The sequence below is a fragment of the Trichosurus vulpecula genome, chromosome 1 (assembly GCF_011100635.1).
Source record: "Trichosurus vulpecula isolate mTriVul1 chromosome 1, mTriVul1.pri, whole genome shotgun sequence".
NCBI lineage: Eukaryota > Metazoa > Chordata > Mammalia > Diprotodontia > Phalangeridae > Trichosurus > Trichosurus vulpecula.
Window position 1 is genome coordinate 538169610 of NC_050573.1, and position 23144 is coordinate 538192753.

The following is a 23144-nucleotide window of genomic DNA, read 5'->3' on the forward strand; positions in this document are numbered from 1 at the left end:
ATTTCACCGCAGGAAACCAAGCTTGGGCAACATTTCCTTATAGGCATAAGCATAAAATCAGGCTGAGTTTCAATTTGGCAGTGGTGCTTCTCTACTCCAGATGGCTGACCTTTGTCTTAGCCTTAATATAGCTTTAATGTAAAATGACATGAAGCAGAAATGATAATTTATAATATTTAAAATCACAGGTATAGAATTGTCATTTCAGTTGTTTTGTAAACAACACATTTTTTTTAATAGCAAGGAATTATAGAGCAGGAAGAGACCTAGAACTCATCCAACTCCTTCATTTTATAAGTATAACTGAAACACAAGTTAAGGTGGGCAGTGAAGACGCTATTTCTCAACTTTTTCAAGGTATGAACACAGTTTCACTAAATATACAAGCAACAGTTTCTATTTTAAGGTGATACTTTTTGGAAGGAAAAGTTACTCCAATTTATTTAAGTAGGTGGCATTCGTTTGGGTAATCTCCCTCTTTACGACTGCTGTCACAAAAGTAAGCATGAGCAATAAGTTGTTAGGGACTCCTTTATCCCCATACCTGTGAAAAACAAGTGCCTTTTTGTGGTTTCTTTTCTCTTCTCTAAACAGGGATTCAAAAGGCGAAGAAGCTGTAAAACCCTCTCTTCCCTTCGAGACTCTGTCAGGCAAGCATCGTTCATGACTAGATATGGGTAAATCTTCCCATTATGCCCGCGGATATATAGTCTTCTGGCTGCAGTGTTGTGCTTCTGTACTATCTCTACTCGGGGCATAAATCTACCAAAAGAAAAGAAAAGCATATGAACTTCCCTACTCTGGATTTCATTTCTTCTTCATTGAAGAGAAAGCAGGACTTTAGATATATGTAGTACTTAGAGCTTGTATACCATTTACAAAGGCAATAAATTTTGAGATATAGGGACAAAAACCAGGGGGATGGGAAGCAGAAATAACAAAAGCATTAAAGATTCTCTGGTTCTTGGATGGGTAATCCTGATACAAAGGTAAATCTCTACTGGTAAAACAGGAATATCGTCTTCCTTATGGCTTCTTCCAGTTCAAGCTAAACACCATTGAGAAAAGCTACCTTCATTAAGTTATCACAGCATAAGAGGTAGAAAGATAAAGTAAAAAGGCAGGCTTATTTTAGGACAAGTTGCAATGTCAATGACTCTAGGTATTCTCTGATTAATCCTAAACTGAAGGGCTTCAGCCATGGCCACAGCTGTACCTGAGTGAGAAATGGCCTGTTTTAGCTCAGGGTGAAAGGGAACTATGAGATCTGTGTCTTGGCCTCAGTAAATAGTTTCCAAACATAGAATTTACTGATTAGAAAGCAACAGGTACCATGGAGGGGATGGGATGGGGGGGCTGAAACATCACTTTTTCCTCTTCTACATTCCCACCTACTCACCCCCAAAACAGTCCAAATATAGAAAATGTATGGTGGGAGGGGTGGAGAATGAAGGCAGGGCTAGTAAGATAATCAAAGTATCCTGAGGGAAAGGTAGAGCAGAAAAGTGAATTTTTATATACAATATAGTGGGTAAGTAAAGACTCCTTCAAACCATTATCACATTTAAAATTAGATGCAACATATGAAAGTATAGAACCATCTCAGTAATTTTCAAATTTAATTTAAAATATATTGATATAACTTAAAAGTACAGACTGGAAAATACTACTACATAACCAATATACATAAATATATCTTATCTATTTCTACATGTTATGTTGTTATAATACTCCTAGTTTTAGCCTTACCTTGCAATTTTGATATAGTAATGTGTTGGCTTTGGCATTAGGAACTCTCCAGGGATCTCGACTTCAGCAGTTTGTGCAGAGAAATTACTTAGAAAACGACATTTTTCTTCTATGAGAAAGAACTTGGGAAGCTGCTTGGTTTTAGCCTCCAGTATTTTGATCCATTTTTTCAATTTAGAGATAAGATTGTGAAGCTTTGTTGATCCTGGAACACTGAAGTCAAAATCTTCAAAAATAAATGACATGATTAAAAATATTTTAAATTTTCTATGAAAGAATGAAGCTAGTGCTTGTTTCCAAAAAGAAAGCATCATTAAGTCACTACCTAAAGGTCCTTAGGATCACAGAATTTTCAATTTGAAACACCTTAGAGATCATCTAGACAACCCTCTCTCATATAAAAGATTTAAGGGCAGCTAGGTGGCACAGTGAGTAGAGTACGAGTCCTGGAGTCAGGAGGACCTGAGTTCAAATCCAACCTCAAGACACTTGACACACTTACTAGCTGTGTGACCCTGGGCAAGTCACTTAACCCCAACTGCCCTGCCTCCCCCTCCAAAAAAAATAATAAGAGATTAAGAAAAAGCGAGGGCCAGAGAAATCAAATTATTAATACAAAATTATACAATTGTCAAATGGCAGAGTAATGAACAGTCTCATGAAAAGAAATATTTAAATCTCTCTTAACAAAAACTAGTAAATATTTAAAAGAAAATAGAAAAATAGTGGCTTATGACATCAGATTTGACAAAAGACAACGATACACATATAAATAAGAATATAATTATCTTCTTTCTATACTATGATAAAAATCTCTGAAGTCATAAATTAATACAGGAAATGGAAAAACCTAAGAAATGTTATGATTAAAAAAAATATCTAAATGGGATGTCCACTCTCATTACTCTTATTTAACAAAGTTTTATGACACATAATACACCTAATAAATGCTCATTGATTGACTTTATAAATCTTAGCAATAAAAATAAGGCAAATTGACAGAAGTTGAAATACTTCCATTTGTAGATGACATGACTGTAGACCTAGAATGTATGAGACAGTAAACAATAAATGAACACAACTGTAATCAAGTAAGATATAAAACAAACAAAAACCACCTGCATTTGATCACCAACAAGCAAGACAGACTGATAAAAAACTGTCATTATTTTCAATAATGACAAACTACACCAAATACCTGGGCATTAATCTATCAAGACACACAAAAAAAAATACAAAAAGAAAACTTCAAAAATATTTCAAATCAAAGACCTGAAATAATTCGAAGGATATTCCCCCTTCTCATAATGAGATTGAGTGAATACAGAAAAGCCAGTATTTCTCAAACCAACTTAAAAATTTAGTAAAATACCAACTTAAATATCTATAGGTTATTCCATAGGCTGAAGCAGGGAGGCAAGGAAGAGGGGCAGACTGTTACGTCTATTGGCACAAAGAGTTTCCAGGTAAGAACTTCCCCAATTGATGCACAGCAGCACATTCCCTGTAATTACTAGCTTTAAGAAAGCTGTCTAAAACCAATGCAAAGCTGTAAGTGATTTGTCCATAGTCACATATCCGGAACTCTTCTGTCTCAAAAGCAGGACTTAAACCCCAGAAAATTATAACAAAACTTGTACAAAAAAAAAAAAAACATGCATAAATACCAAGAATTATGAAAAGGAAACAATAGAGGGCCAAATACTGCAAAATACTAAATGTACGATAATATTTAGATAAAAAGTAACATCATAAAGAAACTGAAAGTGTATGGAAGAAATTACTTGTCATATTTATGGTTTGGGGAAGAGTTCATGAGCAAATAAGAGACAGAAAAGGGTGTTAAGACTGACAATTCTGACAACATAAAATGAAAATGTATTTGCATAAAACCAATGAAAATAATATGTCATAGAACAGAAGCAGAAAATTAGTAAAAATCTTTCAGCAAGATTCTCAGATAAAAGGTCTCATTTCCAAATATACAGGGAACAGATTCTAATAAGAGACATTCCCCAACTGATAAATGGTCAAAGGATATGAATAGGAACTTTTCAGTGAGAGAAAACAAAGTTAACAACCATATAAAAAAAAGTTCTAAATCCCTAATAATTAGAGAAATGCAAATTTAAACTCTGAGGTACTGCCTCATAGCCGTCAGATTGTCAAAGCTGACATAAAAGGAAAATGACAAATGCTTGAGGAGCTGTGGGAAAACAAATGCCCTAATGTACTACTGGTGAGGCTGTGAATTCATCCAGCCATTCTGGAGAGCAATTTGGAACTAGGCACAAGAAGCTACCAAATCGTGCACACGGCTGATCCAATGATGTCACTCTGAAGTATACACTCCAAAGCAATCAAAGAAACAAGAAGAGGATCCTATTATAAAAACATCTACAGCAGTTATTTTTTGGTAGCAAAGAACTGAAAACTCAGGGGTGCTCATAGACTAGGGAATGGCTGAACAAGTTAGAGGCAAATCGGTGGCACAGTGTTATAAAGTGCTGCACCTCGGGTCAAGAAGACCTGAGTTCAAATCCAACTTCAGACGCTTACTAGCTATGTGACAGGGTAAGTCACTTAACCTATTTACCTCAGTTTCCTCAACTGAAAATGGAAAAAGAATATCTCTAAAATTAAAAGAAAGAGAAAAGGTGAAAATATGTGCAATACTATTTAAGACAGAGAAGTGGATGTACCTTAATGGATAAAGCTCTGGCACTGAAGTCAGAAAGACCTGGACTTAAATCTAGTTTTGACACGTATTAGTCTCACTACATGGACAAGTCTCTTAACTTTTCCATAGTCCTGGAAATTAAACTCTAAGATTTTAGGTTACAGACAGGTTACTGTTCTGAAATAATAAAAAGTATTTCTATTCTCTGACTTCCTAACACTGAGGAAATCACAACCCTCTCAAATGAAAGCTGGATATCCAGCATCTATAAGTAACAGGTACATATAAGACTAATAACAAACTGACCTACTGAACAATGGTCAAAGGACTTGAAGAGGAAATTCATGAAAGAAATATGTACTATTAATAACCTAGGAAATGGTAATAGGTGATATGCATATACTCTCCAATAGTTTTGAGAAATGCAAATTATAAGATAACTTGGAGATACCAACTATATTCACCAAAAGGGCAAAAATAATGGTGGTTTAAAAAAAAAAAGGATAGTATTGGAAAGTCTGTGGTTTAAAAGTCACTCTAATATGTTGTTCCTGGGACTGCTGTTAGCAAATATTCTTGAGAACACCAAAGCAATAAACAATAGGAATCACAAAAATGAACAAACTTTTGAAGCCAAAGACTTAATTGCTAAAGACTATTTCCAAAACAGCATAAAATGGAAAAAAAAAGAGTACCTATCAGTAAAAAATATTCATTGATGCTTTAATTACAAAAGTAAAAAACTGGAAACAAGCTCTATTTAATAATCAGAGAATGACTGAGAAGATAATGGAATATTAATGTAACAGAAAATGTAGGGCTGTAAAAATGACAAACATTAAATGTACAAGGAAATATAGAAAGAGAACTATGGCAAGGAAAAAGAGTAGAGAAGTGAGGGAGAAAGCAAAACTAGTGGAGGTGGGTTTTGGGAAGATCTGGAAAGAGATATACAGTACAGGGGGAAAAACTTTTTTCTTTCTTTTTTTTAGTTCGTTTGGTTCTGCTATGTTGAAGGCTAAAGGTCTGTGATAAGATTTTTCTCTTTTTTTAAAACCTATTTTTGTTGATGGTTACTGAGTTTACAAAAAAACCTTTTAAAATAAGACATCAAAATGAACGGATATGGTCTATGGATGGCAGTCTAATACTCAGATCTCAAGCCTAAATAAAGGAGTAAGAATAGTAAGTCACTTAACCCTGATGGCTGCACAAAAAAAAAAAATTTTATATATATATATATATATATATATATATATATATATATATATATATATATATATGTATAAATATTATTGAAATGTCATCATAAAATATTTAAAAGACCACAGAGATTCATCCATAAAATACTGCAACAATGGATTTCCTATTGTGGATACTACTTAGCATGCATAAGCCATGGCGCACACACACTGACCTCCACTTTTCTACCTCTGCTCTTTATCCCTCACGAGACAGGCAAATATTTTTATGTAGTATAAAGAAAGTCAGCTATCAACAGTCTTATAAAGCTAATCTTACCACAATGTGAAATTTCGCATATGCTACAATGTTTTTTGAACAAACATTTAAATCATTATGACTAGTACTTTTTAAATTAACAAAATATACAATTCTTTCACTTAGGTCAGGGGAAGAAATGACAAGATAGCTTTTATCCAGCACAAATGAATACAGATTAAGATTTAAGTATTCTGACAAAAATAGTACACTTACAAAATAAGGGAATATCCCTCCCACACACATGTTACTGCTCACTTATACTTTTTATAAAGGTCAATTCTTTTAACTATGTCTTTCTTCAAAACTGAGTGTTTTTTGTTTCCTCAGAGAAGCCTAGCATAAGCCAATTCTGGCCCCTGGTGATGCTCACACTTATGAAACTGCATACATGCACTATGCAGTAATGGAAAGATGTGGAACTGACTATAACTTTAAAATTACACAATAAAAGTCCATTACAAAATACTTCACAACATCAAAGATTGAATTCTAATGTGAACTAAATGGAGAAAAAAAGCAATAAGGTGAGTTATTAAGCAATCATTTTAATAAAAAAAAAACCAACCACTAGATTAGGGCTTTATTACACATGGCTCTGGAATGGATTCCTATGGTCATATTGTAATATTAATTAAGGTGGGACTTTTTTTTTACTGTTTTCTCTTTTAGAATGCTAAAGTAATCAAGTGCTTTTGATTAAGTCTTGCTAGGTGCTAAGCCGCAGGCCCACACCCTTTTGCTGCTAGGTTGAAGCCTTCAGGACCTAAGAAGGGTATATAAACTCAGAGGTTAGCATTTTGTTTGGGGCTCTCCCTTCCTGGAAGAGTGTGTAGTGTGATTTGACTGGACAAGATTCTGGGCAACCCAGAGCCCAGCCTGAAAACCCAGATGTTGGTGCTTCCCTGCTAACTATGTATATTGTGATTTGGTTAGACAGAAATGTTGAACTGTCTACACTGTCTCCTTAATTTCTGTTTGTATTTGCTTTGAAGTTCAGGGCGCTGGCTTTTCCCCCTGAACAAAGTGAATGATACATGTATGTTTGATTAAAGTGAGATTGTTAACCCCTTAAAGTTGCTTTCCTTAGAAAAGCAGATCAAAGAGCCTGTGCTAGCAGCGCTCCTGTGTGCTGGTGTTGTCGGTCTTTCACTCCCACAGCAGTTGCTAGCTACACTGTTCTTAGACATATATGACTATGTGTAGAGAATTCTCTTCTAACAAATAAGTAAACAGCTGTGAAGACCAGACTCAAGGGTTTTGGTAGCCCTAGAATTCTTCATCCTACTCAACCTGTCCTTTAAAGTCATGATGGGATGGACCCTGTGGCTCAGGTGGGATAAGCTTTCTTAGTCACCTCTCATACCCTAGGGCTTGTTTTTCTTTCTTTTTCAACTGAGCAAGAAGGAAGTGAAAAAGAGGAAAGAGAAGGTAGATTTTCTCCAATTAGAAAAAATAAAGTTTAAAAAAAGAGTATAGGTTGAATGTAGCCATTTTATAAGAATAACAGTTATCTCAGGAAAAAAAAAATCTTTGCAGTGAGTTTCTCTGATAAATGTGTTATTTCCAAGATTGTAAGGAATTGATTCAAATTTATATGATTAAGAATCATTCCCTAATTGGCAAATTGCCAAAGGATATAAAGAAGCAGTTTCAAATGAAGAAATCCAAACTATTTATAGCCATAATAAAAAAAAATCCACTAATACTTAGAGAAATGAAAATTAAAGACAACTTGAGACAACTTCTCAGGTTGGTAAAATTGAAACGAAAATGGGAAATGCTAAAGGGGCTATAGAAAAATAGGCACATTAACGAACTGCTAATAGAAGTATGAATTGGTCCAGCCATTCTGGAAAACAATTGGGTACTATGCCCCAAAAGTTACTAAACTGTGCATGCCCTTTGACAATGAGATAACATTACTACACTTATACTCCAGAGATAAAAAGAAATAGGAAACTGGCCCATGTGTGCAAAAATATTTATTGCCATTCCTTTTGTGGAAGTAAAGAACTAGAAACTAAGGTGGTACCTATCAGTTGGGGAATGGCTGAATAAATCATGTTATATGAATGTAATGGAACATCATTGTGCCATGAAATGATGAAATGAATGGCTTCAGAGAAACCTGGGAAGATTTTAACAAACTGAGCAGAGTGGTTTGTTTTGTTTTTTTTTAAGAGAGGGGAAAGCAAGGCAATTGGGGTTAAGTGACTTGCCCAAGGTCACACAGCTAGTAAGTGTGTCAAGTATCTGAGGCCACATTTGAACTCAGGTCCTCCTGACTCCAGGGCCAGTGCTCTACTCACTGCACCATCTAGCTGCCCCAATGCGAAGTAAAGTATGCAGAACCAGGAGATAATTAATAATAGCATTGTAAAGACAACACAATTTTGAAAGTCTCTGAAAGTGTCTGATAATTACAACAACCATGTTGCAGAATACAGATGATGAATAAGGCAATAACAGAGAAGCAGGTGATAGACTCAAATTTTTACATAGCAAGATTGACTTAATAGCTGAATGGGAGAGTAATTGGAGAGGAAAGGATTGACTTCCCCTGAAGCAGGGAAGTCAATCAAAAGGCTATTGGAACACACAGTTCAGGTGTGAGGTAAGGAAGGTCTGCACCAAAATGGCAGTGTCAGAGGAGAGTAGAGAGATGTTTTGAAGGTAGAATCGATAAGACTTGGCAACAAATTAGATATTGGGGGAGTGAGATATTGGGAGGAGTTGAAGATGATGTCCATGTTATGAGCCTGTGTGAGTAAGAGGGAGCTGGTGCCCTAGCCAGTAATAGGAAAGTTAGTTTTGGGGTATGTTACTAAATAAATCTTCAACTATACTTAAATGACAAAAGATTATATTGCTATTTAGCATATTAAACTACAACTTTTGAAACTGTACTTGCTATTTATTATCACAATTTACATGATGCAGTTGGTATATGTGTGTCTGGTATTTATGAAAGACAAAAAGGGAGCCTACTGTATCTCTACTACTCTATTACTATAGAAACCAACTGTAGTCATTTGAACTGGTTGGACTGAAAACAAATACTAAAACTAATTCTCTGTCAGCATCAACTCTGAACTTAAACTTTACTTCCCGAAATGATAACATAATAGTTCTTTATCAAGTTTTTATCCTAGACCTGCAGTGAAAGATCTCACAAAATCACCCATCATCAGAACTCTTTACCAAAAGTAAACAATTCTTCACTTTGTTTCTCAGACACAGTAGCCATAAAGCTGTTTAGATTTCTATACCTCTAGTCTCCTTTTCATCAAAGATGTTGGAAGGAAAGGGAGAACAAGCAAACAATGAGGAGACAGGTATGAAATTAAAGCAGTTCATTTTCTGCTGTCATCACAAGGCCAATGCTCATAGCCATGCTCATCTTTCTACACTGCTACACTTTCACACACTGACTCCTAGCTAGAGAAACAATAATCCAGAACAAAAATCAACTCAGTGTCATTTGCTGATTTTTCTCCCCACTGGTTCTAATTCTCCATTTGAAAACTTTCATTACTTATGTTTCATAATTAAAACTATAATTAGCATTTATAAATGTTTTCATTTGCAAGTAATATGAATCTCAATTATCCACTAGCAAATGCCATCTAAACTGCAATACTTACAAAGATGAGTTTAGAGTTCCAAGAAGAGCTAGTCAAAATCATGAGGTTAAGAAGATGGATTATTCAAAAGAATATTAAAGACATAAATAACCTTTATTATCATCTATGTATGTAGAAGAAAACAGGTTACCAACAAAAGGAATACCTATCCTACTTAAGCTCTAAGGGGGAAGAGAATATTCAAAATTTCTCTAATTTTACTGATGTGAATACTCCCTCTCCCGATACAGAAGGCAAACTTCTTATAACTAACTCTGCAGATAATTTCAGGAGTTGCTGTGTCACCTGATTAAGTGTACCACGGTCAAGTTAAGGCCAGAAAAACCCCAAAACAACCAAAAACAAAAAAACACCCATTCCTTACTCTCAAAGAGTTTATGATCTTGTTCAAGAACAAAGCGAGAATTAAGGAAAAAAAATGGCAGAACAAAACAAAAAGGCTAGTTATTTTCTTTAAAAGGAATAGATAATATTGATAATAATAATCCTTTATCTCACATCAAAATGGAAAATAACAATACTCAACAATCTGAAATAATGTTAATTAATCCCAGCTTTTAACTGCCATCTTCAATCATCTGAACTCTCTCCACTACAGGGGTAAGAATTTCCCTGTCACCTAGGGTTAATAAATGGAGGGTAAATGCTTTATCTTAACACATACACGAGAAATTTCCTGCTGGAGAAGAGCCACACATTATCACATGAAAAACCGCTAATCACAGAATTATGATTTTTGGTTCCTGAAATTACAGATGGATCAAGTTTCTGCAACTGAACACTTAATTTTAATGGTTTCATAACCAGGTGAAGATTTGTTATCATAAGGCAGAATACATCCTAGGACCACCATCCACAATGCAGCTCAACTTTCTGTATACGTCTTCTTTCCATTTAGAATGTGAGCTCATTAAAAGGGTCGGCCTTGATTTTATTTTTGCATCCTTAGTGCTTAGCACATAATAAATGCTTTTTCATCCATTCAGTACAGTATATAAATGTAATCCTTTAGAGAGCTTTGATGTCTGAAGATAACAAGGGAAGCTTTGGAAATTCCTGCGAATGAGAGTGGCTACAGTAGCTTCATGATCTGTCTCTTCCAAGAGTGGGTGTATCACTCTGCTTGGATTTTCCTCTAATAGTCCTCCATAGCAAACTGAAACACTTATAACTTACAAATAAAACTTACTCTATCTCTAAACTTGGGCTGTAGTAAACCTCTATGAGACTTTGAGACTGAAAAAAATCAAACTGTAAGCCATGAGAGTTATGGGCTGTCATTACAAACACACAACAAGAGTGTGATGGGCAGTAATGAGAGACTTCTGTACATACAATAACCACCTAACAAAAATACTAGGTTTTTGCTACTCTCAGCATAGAGACAGCTCTCCTAAAATGATTTGCTTAGAACTGCAAAATGACTTTTTTGCCACAGTTTGTAAAAGAAAATCACTATTTCTAAAAGTGAATCCAATAAGGGAATTTATTACATATATTAAGAATACATATAAATGCAAATAAAATATTACCTTTAAAAGCAAACATTAAAATATTAGCAGATGAACATATTACATAAAATGCTAATAGAGTCCTCACTAAATTCAACAAGGCAATTTATTTGTAATAATTTAGTAACGTGAGAAATAGTGTGGTATAGTATGCCAGCAAAACCTTGGTATAAAAGTCCCAACCCTGACATATGCCTGACAGTAAGACAATGGGCAAGTCCCTTAACCCCTCAATGTCACAGAAAACTCTCTAAGATTATAAATTGCAGAAGAGATGCCTATCTGCATTGGTAAAGGGAATTTTCCTCACTGTAAGCTTTTTACATCAATAAAATCAAAGGTCTGATTTTAATTTAATTCATTTATGCTGAGATAAAATTGAACTCATGGCAAACAATAAAAAAAAGTATGCACTGAGTTTTTTGGTATAAGGTTTCTGTTAAAATAGACTCTAAAAATCAAGTGGAAAATCAATGTTGATATTTGTCTTTCATGATTAAGGCACACACTATCCATAAAATTGCATAACTGTATGTGTCTTTTATTAGTGAATAAGAAAATCACATGGAGTACAATTAGTCCTTAGTTGATTGTCAAGAATATAAGAGCACCCAAACATGTTAGTTCTCAAATCTCTCTAGTTGTAATGAAAATAAACGTCTACATACCCAACTAATTTGATAATTTATTAGAGAATGTCACAAATACTTAAATATGAAAGGATGTACAAAAGCACTGATTTCAAGTTATAATCCTATTTCTCATCTTCCTTTCTACTAAACTTCTCAAACGAGTGGTTCTCAAGGGCTTATTCCATTTTCTTAACATTTGGTTGACTCCTCTAATTCTTGTAATCTGGATAATATTGCTACCACTCTGGAGACTGTCAGGAGTGCAGAATCAGGAAAGACTTGTTCTGAGTCCTCACCATACTTAACCACTTTAGCATTTGACTCTAGTGACCACATTCTCTTTAAAAACTCTGTCCTCTTGTTATCCAATTCTTTTCCTCTCTTTATCCACTTTCACCAATACTTCCTTGCAGATGATGCCAAAAATCATTATTTCTGGTCCTGTCTGCTCTTCCGAAGTCTAGTCCCTCATCTTCAGCTGTCTACAGAACACCTTCACTTGGACGTCTTGGTTACACCTCAACTCAATAGCTTTAAAACAAATCTTCCTCTCAAAATCCAATTCTCTAACTTGACATCCATATTTTTATTAACAGTGTTACTAATAACCAATTAAAATAAGCACCATTTTTATCCATTATTTATTTTATTCAGTCATCAAGTCTTGTTAATTCTTTCAGTGTCCCTAGCAATTCTTTCTTTTCTACTTCATAGCCAACACCCACACCTAGTTTTTTTTTTTTTTTATCACTGAGTCCTGGCTTATGGCAGTAACTTCGTAATTAGTTCCTTGGACTCACCTCTCCCCTTCCTCTGAACCATCTATACACCAGATTAATCTTACTAAATAACTGTTTTGTCATTCATTTTGTTGCTCAAAAACTCTTAATACCTCATGGTGCTTGATATTGACTGCAATGTGGCCCAAATCTTATTTTTAACCTTGCAACAAAAAAATCCTCATGCCACTATTTCCTAATATGGAAATAGCATTTAACTTTTAAAGTTCTACACAACCTGGCCCACATCTATCTTTAAGGCCAAATTGGAGCCCAGCTAGTCTTCTCTGTGCTCCTCACTAGCGAAGCTCTGTCTCCCTGCCTGTTCACTGGCCCTCCTACACACCTGGGATGCTTGCTTATTTTCACCACACAGAGTCCCTCTCTTCCTTTAAGATGGAGCTCATGCACCATTTTCTGCATGAATCCGTTTCCTGTTCTCCCTAACTGCTATTGTCCTACAACCAATTAATTATAATTATTTTTATAGATTTATATTTATTAACTTTATATTTTGCTACATATTTTATATTGAATTGTCTCCTACATCAGAATGTAAACTCATAGTGAGCAGGAACTGTCTGATTCTTTGTATCTCCAGCACCTAATATAGCTCCTGGCACATTAAAGGCACTTAATAAATAACTGCCCCCCCAAAACTCACGCTACCTCAGAATGCTCTTATTTCCAGAGTATCACTCCCCTTCCAGGTATCCAAGTTCCTAGCTTCAGTCACACTGGACCCCTCGCATCACGAGAATGCCAAGTCCTGCCTGCTCTATCACCGCTGTTCTCCATTCACAAGGCCTCCACAATAATTCACCTTTATTATCTCCTACCTAGAGAGCCTACAATAAACAGCTTCTTTATTAGTCTTCTTGCCCTAAGTGTCTTCCTCACCCCATTCTACATAGAGCTACTAAAATTATTTTCCATAAGCACAGTTCTGACCATGCCAGTGCCTGACTAAAGTCCAACAACTCCTACTTCTTCCAGGATCAAATACAAAACCTTTTGTCTGACACATCAAGCTCTTCATAATCTGGCTCCAAATAATCTTTCTAACCTTATTATCCATTATTCCCCTTCATGCACACTTTGGTTCTGCAACACAGGCCTGCTCGCTGCTCCTCACATACGACATTCCCTCCTCTGTCTTGGTACCTTTGCAAAGGCTGTCCCTGAGACCTGGAATGTCCTCTCTCTTTCCCTTTGCTTCTTGGAACCTTCAATTTCACTCAGAGCTCAGTTCAAATACAACTTTCCACGAGAAACCTTTCCTAATTCCTCCTCCAAAGGCAAGTTCCTTCCCACTCAAATTATCTTGCATTACACACACACACACACACACACACACACACACACACGTGTGTGTATAAAACTGTATCTGTGGGATATGTATAATACTACACACATATTCTTGTTAAATCCCCTAATTCTTAGAACGTGAACTTCTGGAGAGCAGGACTTTTAATTTTTTGTTGACACTTTTGTTGATTGATCAATGAGCCAGGGAGTGTCTTTATATTCTAAATCATCATTCATAGCACTTTGAATAAAGCAGGCTTATTTTATTTAAAATGTAGTATCAATTCACAAAGATACTTACTATGTTCTAATTCACTATGGTTTTAAGAAATAATCAGGAAGCAAGGCATACTTTACCATTTCCTTGCTAACTAACCCTAGTTCATTAAATATAATCATAATAGCTCTCAATCTTTATAGTAGGGCAAGGCAAAAATGTAAGATGTGAAGATAACAGCTGTGACCAGTTTTTTGCAAAAGCATGGCTGTCATGAAGTATCAGTGAAATATTCCTAAATGCAGAAATGAACAAAGTAAGGGCTAGAGGCCAGAAGCATAATTTTTACAACATCCAACAAATTTAGAAACTAACTAAAAGTCCTTTAAATAGCAATTTTCCCTGGCATTCATTTAAGCAAGGGGCAATAGTCTGAAACAATATAAAGAGATAGATGGCTAGATACAAAATAAGGATTCTTTTAACCAGGGGAAAAAAAACATAAATCAAGTAAAGGATCTGAAAATTGGTAAATGTGATAATTAACTAGAAAAAAAGTCATATAATAGTTTCTTGACATGTCTTCTTCAGTTCACAACTCACACAGATTTATTGGGAAAGTAATAAAGGTAAAATAATGTATTCCTTTAAGAAATTTTTATTTGAGATTAATAAGTCCCAAGTCAGTTCTTAAGATGTTAACTATTCATCTTTATGCCTTCTTTCCTTTTCCCAAAGGAAATAAAAAACGTGAATGTGGGCACTTGAGCACTCACCTGTTGTGAACTGTCCTTTCAATTTCTGAAAGACAGGATCCTGTGCTGTTGCTTGTGCTCTTCTAGCCAAAGACTCAGAGGCAGCACTGGAAAACATGGTAGAGACATTAGACACATTTTCCAGGCCAACTCCAAATGTGCTGACCAACTTCTTGACAAAATTGAGAGTGTGTGGCGTGATTTTGGCATCTGAAACGGTTCCGTTTTTCTCAAAAGCTACAGAGTAACATTTTGCCAGGCCCTGCTGAAGCTGTCTGAGAACCTAATGGAAAAGACATGAAAGATGTATTAAAATAATGGAGCCCTTTCAATGAACAAACATTTATAAAGAGGACCTCAGTAGCTGGCACTGTGAATTTATGTAAATTAATACAATAAGGAAATACAGCCTAGAATTAAAAACAAGCTTGACAACTGACTCTAGATGATCTAAGTGCTGTATTCCAATTCACACAATTCAAAAGTTATAATTATGTAAAATATGGTAATTGGTCCCACCCCAACAAAATATGTAGTGCAAATTCACATAATGCAGCCACTTCAGGGGATTCATTATTCACACTAAGCAGGACTGAGCTGTATTATCAATTCAACAGATTTAACTACAGAAAATAACCTAATCCTCTCTTCAGCTGGTTTTCTTTTTACTGTCCAGCATACATTCAGAGTACCCTTTCTTCCTCTACCCATTTGGTAAGTGGTAAAAATAAAACCGGAAATAAAAATATATTTTAGTATTGGGTTAAGCAATATCAATTATGAATGCAAACTGGCTGCTAGAAATATTAGAGAATACAAGTTAAAAATATATATTTGGGATTATCTATGAAACTATTTTCTTCCATTAATGTAGCTAATTGAAAGTAATTAATTTTAATTCAATAAAAATGTATTAAGCATTTCTTATATGCAAAACACTTTGGCTGCCACAAGGGATACAAAGCAGTCAATCAAATAGCATTTGTCCAGACTGCTGGACAAAAAGGACAAAAAACAGTGTTTGCTCTCAAGAAGTCTGCAGTCTAATGGAAGATGCAACATGAAAACAACTACGTTCAAATAAGATACATACAGAATAAATTTGGGGTGGTTTCAGAGAGAAGGCATGAAGATTAAGGATGACTGTGAAAGGCTGCTTGCAGAAAGTTACAGGCTTTCATTTACAATTAGACAAAACCAAGCAGTCTGTGCCCTTGTGGAGCTTAAATTCTATTATCTCATTAGCTATCCTTAAAGAGTCCACAGAGGAAGCAATTTAGCTTACAGAAATAATCATCGAGGAAGAAATAACCATCAAACCTTTCAAGGAAGGTTTCTTAATAAAAATGTACTAGTATATTAAAATACATACATACATACATATATATAATATATATATATATATATATATAGAGAGAGAGAGAGAGAGAGAGAGAGAGAGAGAAAGAGAGAGAGAGAGCTATTTACGAAGTCCATGTTTTTTTAAAGAGAACCATAATAATTCATAAAACAACCAATTAATTCTATAGAGTAGACATCAGGAAATATATATGCAAATCATATACAGAATTTCCAAACTCATAACCAAATACCTCTTCGTGCCAATTTTCTCTGAACCAGACCATCTGATCAACAATGCCTTCCAGAGAAGATAGAAGAGTTGGATGCAATTCCCTCTGCATATGCATAATTCTGCTGCAGCGCCACATTGGGGCTGTGGCTCTAATTGGTCCAGGATCTGATGCAGAATGGGACTGATTGCCTACAGAACTTGGTTGCTGCTGCCCAGAATCTGAAAATACACACAAAAAACACATATATACACAACAAAACGTAGAGCAATGTCTCACTGATGTGAAAGCTAGAGTTGGTGTTAAAAATTCTCTAGAGGAACTATCTATCAACCAAAAAGGGGAAATGTAGTGTGATGTAAAGATCATTGGGCTAAGAGTCCAGAGAGCAACCCCACTCCCAGTGTTGCCTTTCAGTAACTGCAGAATCACAGGTTCAGATCTGGAAGGTACCTTAGCAAACCATCTAGTCCAACCATCTCATTTTGCTAATGAGGAAAGTGAGTCCTCAAGAGGGACAGAGACTTGTTTGAGGTCACACAAGTATTAAGTGGCAGAGTCACAATGTGGCCCTGGTTCCTTTAACTTCAAAGTCAGCATCCTTTCCTCTGTAACTCAGCAAGTGGATCTTCTGAGCCCAAGTTCTCCTGGTTATAAAATGTAGACGGGATATGCCCTTCCTGCCTCACAACGTGGCTGTGAAGATCAAGTAAAACGGCACATCAAGATGGTACCATGAAAGCTGCTGACTGCTCCGAATGGGAAGTAGAGGAGTAGTATCATTCTTCTTTTATGTTGCACACATGTCATGATATATCTCTAAAAATAATCTACAAACAAGTCTAAAACATATACAGTATCTAAGACCCTCTAAGCGCCAGGTAAGTAATTTTTGTATAAAAAAAAAAAAATAAAACTTATACAACTCTGGAAAAGTGAGCCTGTATTTACTGTTTTTCCAGATCTATCTTTGATCTTAAAACACAAAAACACCAAATCTTAAAAAATCAATTTACTTAAGTAGTTGTAAATAACAGCATTTACAAAGACTCTTAATTTATAATTTTCCCCAAATAGAAGCATATATTTAACATTTATCATCTACTTTATGTACGGTCACAGTTGCCAGTGAATCCAACAGTGCCAGGGTCTACCTCGGTAATACGATTCTAATAATTAACTACTGCAAATGATCAGCATTTCCAACGGGCCACAGTCACAATATATAAAATACTGAACATACCAAAACTGAGAGCAAAGTTCAGAAGACCCTTTTCTAGCTAACGATAATTACTTATTTTAATATTATTAACTCACAAACCAAGTCTGTGTAATATTAAATTAAACACAATTTTAACTCTGAGCAATCAGGAAGGTTTCTTTGTGCTCTTTTCAGGTTAAGTCAAATCAAAAGGAATTAATTAAGCTCCTTTATGTACCAGGCACAGTGCGGGGCACACAAAGAAAGGCAAAAACAGACTCTACCCTCAAGGAGGCTCACAATCTTCATAAAAGGGAAAAGTTACAGGATAAAGACAGAGATAAGCATGTGCCAATTTTGGCATATACCTTAGAAAAGGGAGATGATACAGGTGCTGTGGAGTAGATATGGTACCTGAAATTTAGAGAGCATATCAAATTGAGCTCTTCTCAACACATTTTATCTGTCCTTGCCATACAGCACATAAGATACACTAAAGAACACTGATACTTCCTTCATATCTTTTCATCCTTCTCAATTCTTGCCAATGCTTTCTCATGAAAAAGAAAAAAAAAAACTCACCACTTTTGTAACGTTCTCGCTGCTCAATTTTCAATGTCAAATATAGAGTTCTTATGGGAAAGTAAACAGCTTGAGGATATACTCTTCCAACCTATTAAAAACACGGAGGAAATATCATTCATTCATCACTCTGTTATTGATAATCAGACTTAAATAAGGAAAACAAATCTGCTTACCATACTTGAAGTGCTAATTAGCATTGAATAGATGCAACTATATGCAACAAAGTGCGTACTTTACTAGTGAACATGTTGTATGAGTCACATTAAATTTCTGTTTCACTGAAAAACGATTAAAGCATTCTAGTTTAACTATGCCCTTCCCTCCCCCCCCCCACCCCAAAAAAGGTCTAAGCTAGGCTAAAATGGTATGTTTCTGCACATTCTACTGGGGGACTGTTAATGAGGAGCCTCACTACCATATTGCCTAATAAATCTGAAGCAAAAGAGTACCTGGATCAGCACAAAGATCTTATTCATGCACATAGCCGAAGAAAAAGGGATATAATGACACCAGTTAGTCCTTAAATTAGGCCACAATTCCCAGTGAACCCCACACTGCCTGAGAGCTGGGCCCATTAGAGTATAACCTTACTCCACGTAATTGCAGTACTGACGCTGAGAAAAACAGCCACTTCAGGTAAAGAGATACCGTTTTTACCAAAGTGAGGTTTTATGGTTCCTCTAAAAAGGCTGAGTAGACATTATCATGGAACTTCGGCCTTATAAATCTATTAATCACACCTTCTATTAAACAAGGGAAATAACACATCTAACTCAGTTGTAAAATAAGGGCTTACTAAACTACAGATTTGCTCAATGTTGAAGAATGTTAAACATGTGATTTGTATCCCAAAGGACATTATGCTTTAAGGAAAACACTAAAACCTTGCCATAAATCTGTACCTCATTAATTAAATAAATTGTCAATTTTTGGACTTTCACAAAACATATACACTTGTGGAAGCTGGATACAAAAATAAACATCAAACAGCTTATGAAAGAATAAATTACACGATAATTCATTTTACATTTTATTTACATTTTACATTTTATTGTGCAACAATATGTATATGTTGCTCAAATCAATGAGACTACAGTTCCAATGTTATAAAGGTTCCATTAGCTATTATCAAAGTTCATATTAAAATGATCAGAAAGTTATTAAAAGCACACTTTATATCACTATTATGCTGAACTTAAATCGCTGGTTTAACACACTGAACAAAAAACTTGCTTCCTGAAAAGAACGTAAAAGATTTAAGGTAAAAAAATCAATCAATAAATAAAAATACCTTAATCATACCTACCTGACTTATGAGATTTAAAAGAAGTTTGCCTTCAGAACCAACTAAACAAGTTAATAGCTGTGGAATCCAGGCCAGCCACTGGATAGGCGGCACTCCAATGCAATATTTATCTACTGCATCTGCCAACGTGTTTTTGTCATCATCAAAACTCAAGAGCCATAATACCTAAAGAAAAGACAAAAAGCTTTAAAATTTTGAATGAATACACACACACAGAGATACACACCCCTTAATTGCTGTGATCAGTAAGAAATAGGGGGGGAAAGGGAAGAGAATGAAATTTTATATAGCACTCATTATACGCCAGGCGATGCACCAAGCATTTTACATTTGATCCTTACAACCCTGCTATTATTATCTTCACTTTAAAATTAAGGAAACTGAGGCAAACAGAGGTTGAGTGACGTGTCAAAGGTCACAAAGCTAGTAAACGTCTGAGGCAAGATTTGAATTCAGGTCTTCCTGACTCCAGCTCTAGTGTTCTATCCACCAGCTACCTCCATGTAAATATAAATTTAAGTATATTTCTCTAATTATAAAATACCATAGAGATAAAACTGGAATCACTAATGCTTAGCCATTGTCTAAGACCAAATGATAAGCTGATTGTACCAAATAGCAAGGAACAAAGAAACATGATCACTAGAATTATCATTATATAACTTGGAAGAGGAGACTGCAAACGTAAAACTTTCATGTTAAAACATGGGAAACAAAATGATCTTTTAGATGGTATCTTTTAGGTAATTTTTAGAAAGCAGCTTTTAACATAAAGGTCCCCAAGTTTTTCATCAACCACATACGGCACTAACAGTAGGAGGTATGAAATTTTAGGATCGGCTCCTTTTTTTTTTTTGGTGGTTTGGGGGGGGGGGGTGCAAGCCAATTGGGGTTAGGTGACTTGCCGAAGGTCACACAGCTAGTAAGTATGTCAAGCGTCTGAGGCCGGATTTGAACTCAGGCGCTCCTGACTCCAGGGCCGGTGCTCTACTCACTGCGCCACCTAGCTGCCCCTTATGATCAGATCTTAATTGACCTTATCAATCGTGTTAGGGAAAAATCAAGGGTTCTGAAAAGAATCATCAAACCAAAAAATTCAAAATGCTTTTAAAATTTCATTTAAAGAAACTTATTGGGACAACTAGGTAGCACAGTGGATACACCACTGACCTTAGAGTCAAGAAGAGCTCAAATCTGGTCTCAGACACTTACTGTGTGACCATGGGCAAGTCACTTAACCCTGAATGGTCTCTGCTCCCTACCTCCCCAAAAAGAGATACCACTTATGGATAAATTTTGTTTATTCTTTAGTGACTTTTTTTTGTTATAATGTAAAACATATTACTTTGAAAATTCCATGTGGTGGCGCAGTGGGTAGAGGGCCAGGTCTAGAGTGACATTTACGAGCTGTCTGACCTTGGACAAGTCACTTAATCCTTTTGCCTCAGTTTCCTTATCTGTAAAATAAGCTGGAGAAGGAAATGGCAAACCACTTCAGTATCCTTGCCAAGAAATCCCCAAATGGGGTCACAGAGTCAGACACTGCTGAGATGACTGAACAACAAAAAGATGCACATATGCACATATTTATTTCACTCAAAAGATTCCTACACCAAAAGGAATGCTCTGTATCAGTGGCCTTGCGGGTCCAAAAATTGTGTGTGTGTGTGCACATACATACATATATAGTTATGTGCACGTGTCTGTGTGTATCTATGTGCCACTAATGTAAAACAGAAGTTTACCAAATTACGTCATGCTTTTTTGTCATTATACCTAGCATTGTGCTTCCCAGAATGTTACGAGGTAAGTAGTGTTGAATGGCTAGAGAGAGACTGAATCTATGGGGAGTACATTTCTACTACGATAGTACAATGATAGCTTTTTAAAAATTCATTAATCATAAATGATGAGAATTAACTGCCAGTGAAAAGGGTGGATTTACTCAGAGAATGTTTCTAAGCATTTCAATAAATTTAAGAAATTTGGAGCAAGAGACTAAAAAGATACTCTGACTTTCAAACATTACCACTAGTTGATAAATAACAGGTAACAATCCAAGCTGGAATTTGGACAACAACAGCTTACAACAGAGGGATCTCAAGACTTTTAATGCCCCAAGTTGGTAAAAAGGCCCATTTAACAGTTCACTCAAGGATACAAAAAACCCAGTGTGATCCTATGTAAGGGGCTAACTAGTGCCACCTACTTCACCCCTTCCACATTCACTTCTTTACCAAACTGGCATTACTGCTTGGAAATACGTCATTCAATCACTAACCAGGTTCTGATTACAACTGTTTGTTCAGAAGAACACAAAATCATAGAGTTTCTATGACGGAACATTTTTAAAAAAAATATCAACCAAAAAGAGTACTAGATTCAAAAGATTAAAGCTTAGAATTGACTAATGTTGATATCTCTCCTTCCTGGGAATATTTTCTGTTTCAGAAGGAATATAATTTTCAAGCAGCAATACATTAGTAGTGAGAAAGCATTGGACTTGCAGTTAAGCAAGACATGTTTACGCACCCAGACACCAGCTGTGTAATCGTAAGAAAGTCACTTATGCTTTCTCAGAGCTTCAGTTTTCTCACCAACAAAATGGAGAGGCGCTTTACAACCTTAAAGACCATACAGCTATCAATAATCACGGTAATAATTAATCATGTTATTATCACTGTTGTTTTATTGTTCTTGTTATAATAATTTTTTAATCTCAAAGAAAGCTGCCAGGATGGATTCACACAGAAAAAAATTTCTTTTGATTGAAATATGAGTGGTGCCATTCAGTAATGGTCAAAAAGTTTTGAAGCCAGAAAGACTTGAATTTGAATTCTACACTTGCCACATACTGGCTCTATGGCCTAAAAATTCACTTAACTTCTCAGTGCTCTAGGTAACTATCTAAGACTGCTACAAAGAAGATATGGACTGGTAGAGACCTTCCTTACCTGGAAATTCCTTATACCAAAGAAATCACAGGCCTAGTCTTTGTCCTTATTCCTAGATAATAATTAAAATAAAACTGAAAGCTAGTAAAAGTATGTAAGTTCCTAACATATAAATGCAATTTCCTAACACTCTTTAAAGACACAAAGAATGATGAATAATTGGAAGTATATTCATTGTTTATTGGCTATGCCAATGTAACAAAAATGAAGATACTACCTAAACCACAAATGCAGATCTCTATCAAACTACCAACTATATATAATATTTCATAAAGCCAGAGAGGGGAAAAACACTTTGAAATTCATTTGAAGGAATGGAAGATATAGAACCTCAAAGGAAAAATAGAAAAAAAATTAGATTGAGGAAAAGCATTTCTATAACTAATTATATTATAAAGCAGAAATCAAAACTATGTCGTACAATTTAAAAATTAGAAAATCAGATCAGTGCAACATACTACATAAGAAAGAATCAGAGATAACTGAATTCAATAAAGCAATGCTCAAGAAATCTGAGAATATAAATTATCTGAGGAAGAATTTCCTATCTGAAAAGAATTGGTGAGAAAACTCGGAAACAGTTTGGCAGAAATCATATTTAAACCAACAGCTTATGCCACATAGTATAATAAGCTCAAAATGGGTAAGTGAACTGAATATGAGAGGTCAACTGAAGATCAGACAAGAACAAGATGAAGTTGCCTTTCACAGTCATGGCTGCGGAAGAATTCTTAAAGAGCAAATAATAT

At 35.4% G+C, this 23144-nt stretch overlaps 1 protein-coding gene across 1 annotated transcript in view; it reads right to left on the minus strand.

Moving 5' to 3' along the window:
* Nucleotides 1-23144, minus strand: part of LOC118833954 (transformation/transcription domain associated protein) — a 172789-nt gene that overhangs the window by 15583 nt on the left and 134062 nt on the right. The window contains exons 64-69 of the mRNA XM_036741388.1: nucleotides 19442-19606; nucleotides 18133-18223; nucleotides 16371-16570; nucleotides 14800-15061; nucleotides 1750-1975; nucleotides 545-762 (exon numbers count right to left, since the gene is read on the minus strand). Coding sequence (XP_036597283.1) covers nucleotides 545-762; nucleotides 1750-1975; nucleotides 14800-15061; nucleotides 16371-16570; nucleotides 18133-18223; nucleotides 19442-19606 — 1162 coding nt within the window. The remainder of the gene's footprint in view (nucleotides 1-544; nucleotides 763-1749; nucleotides 1976-14799; nucleotides 15062-16370; nucleotides 16571-18132; nucleotides 18224-19441; nucleotides 19607-23144) is intronic.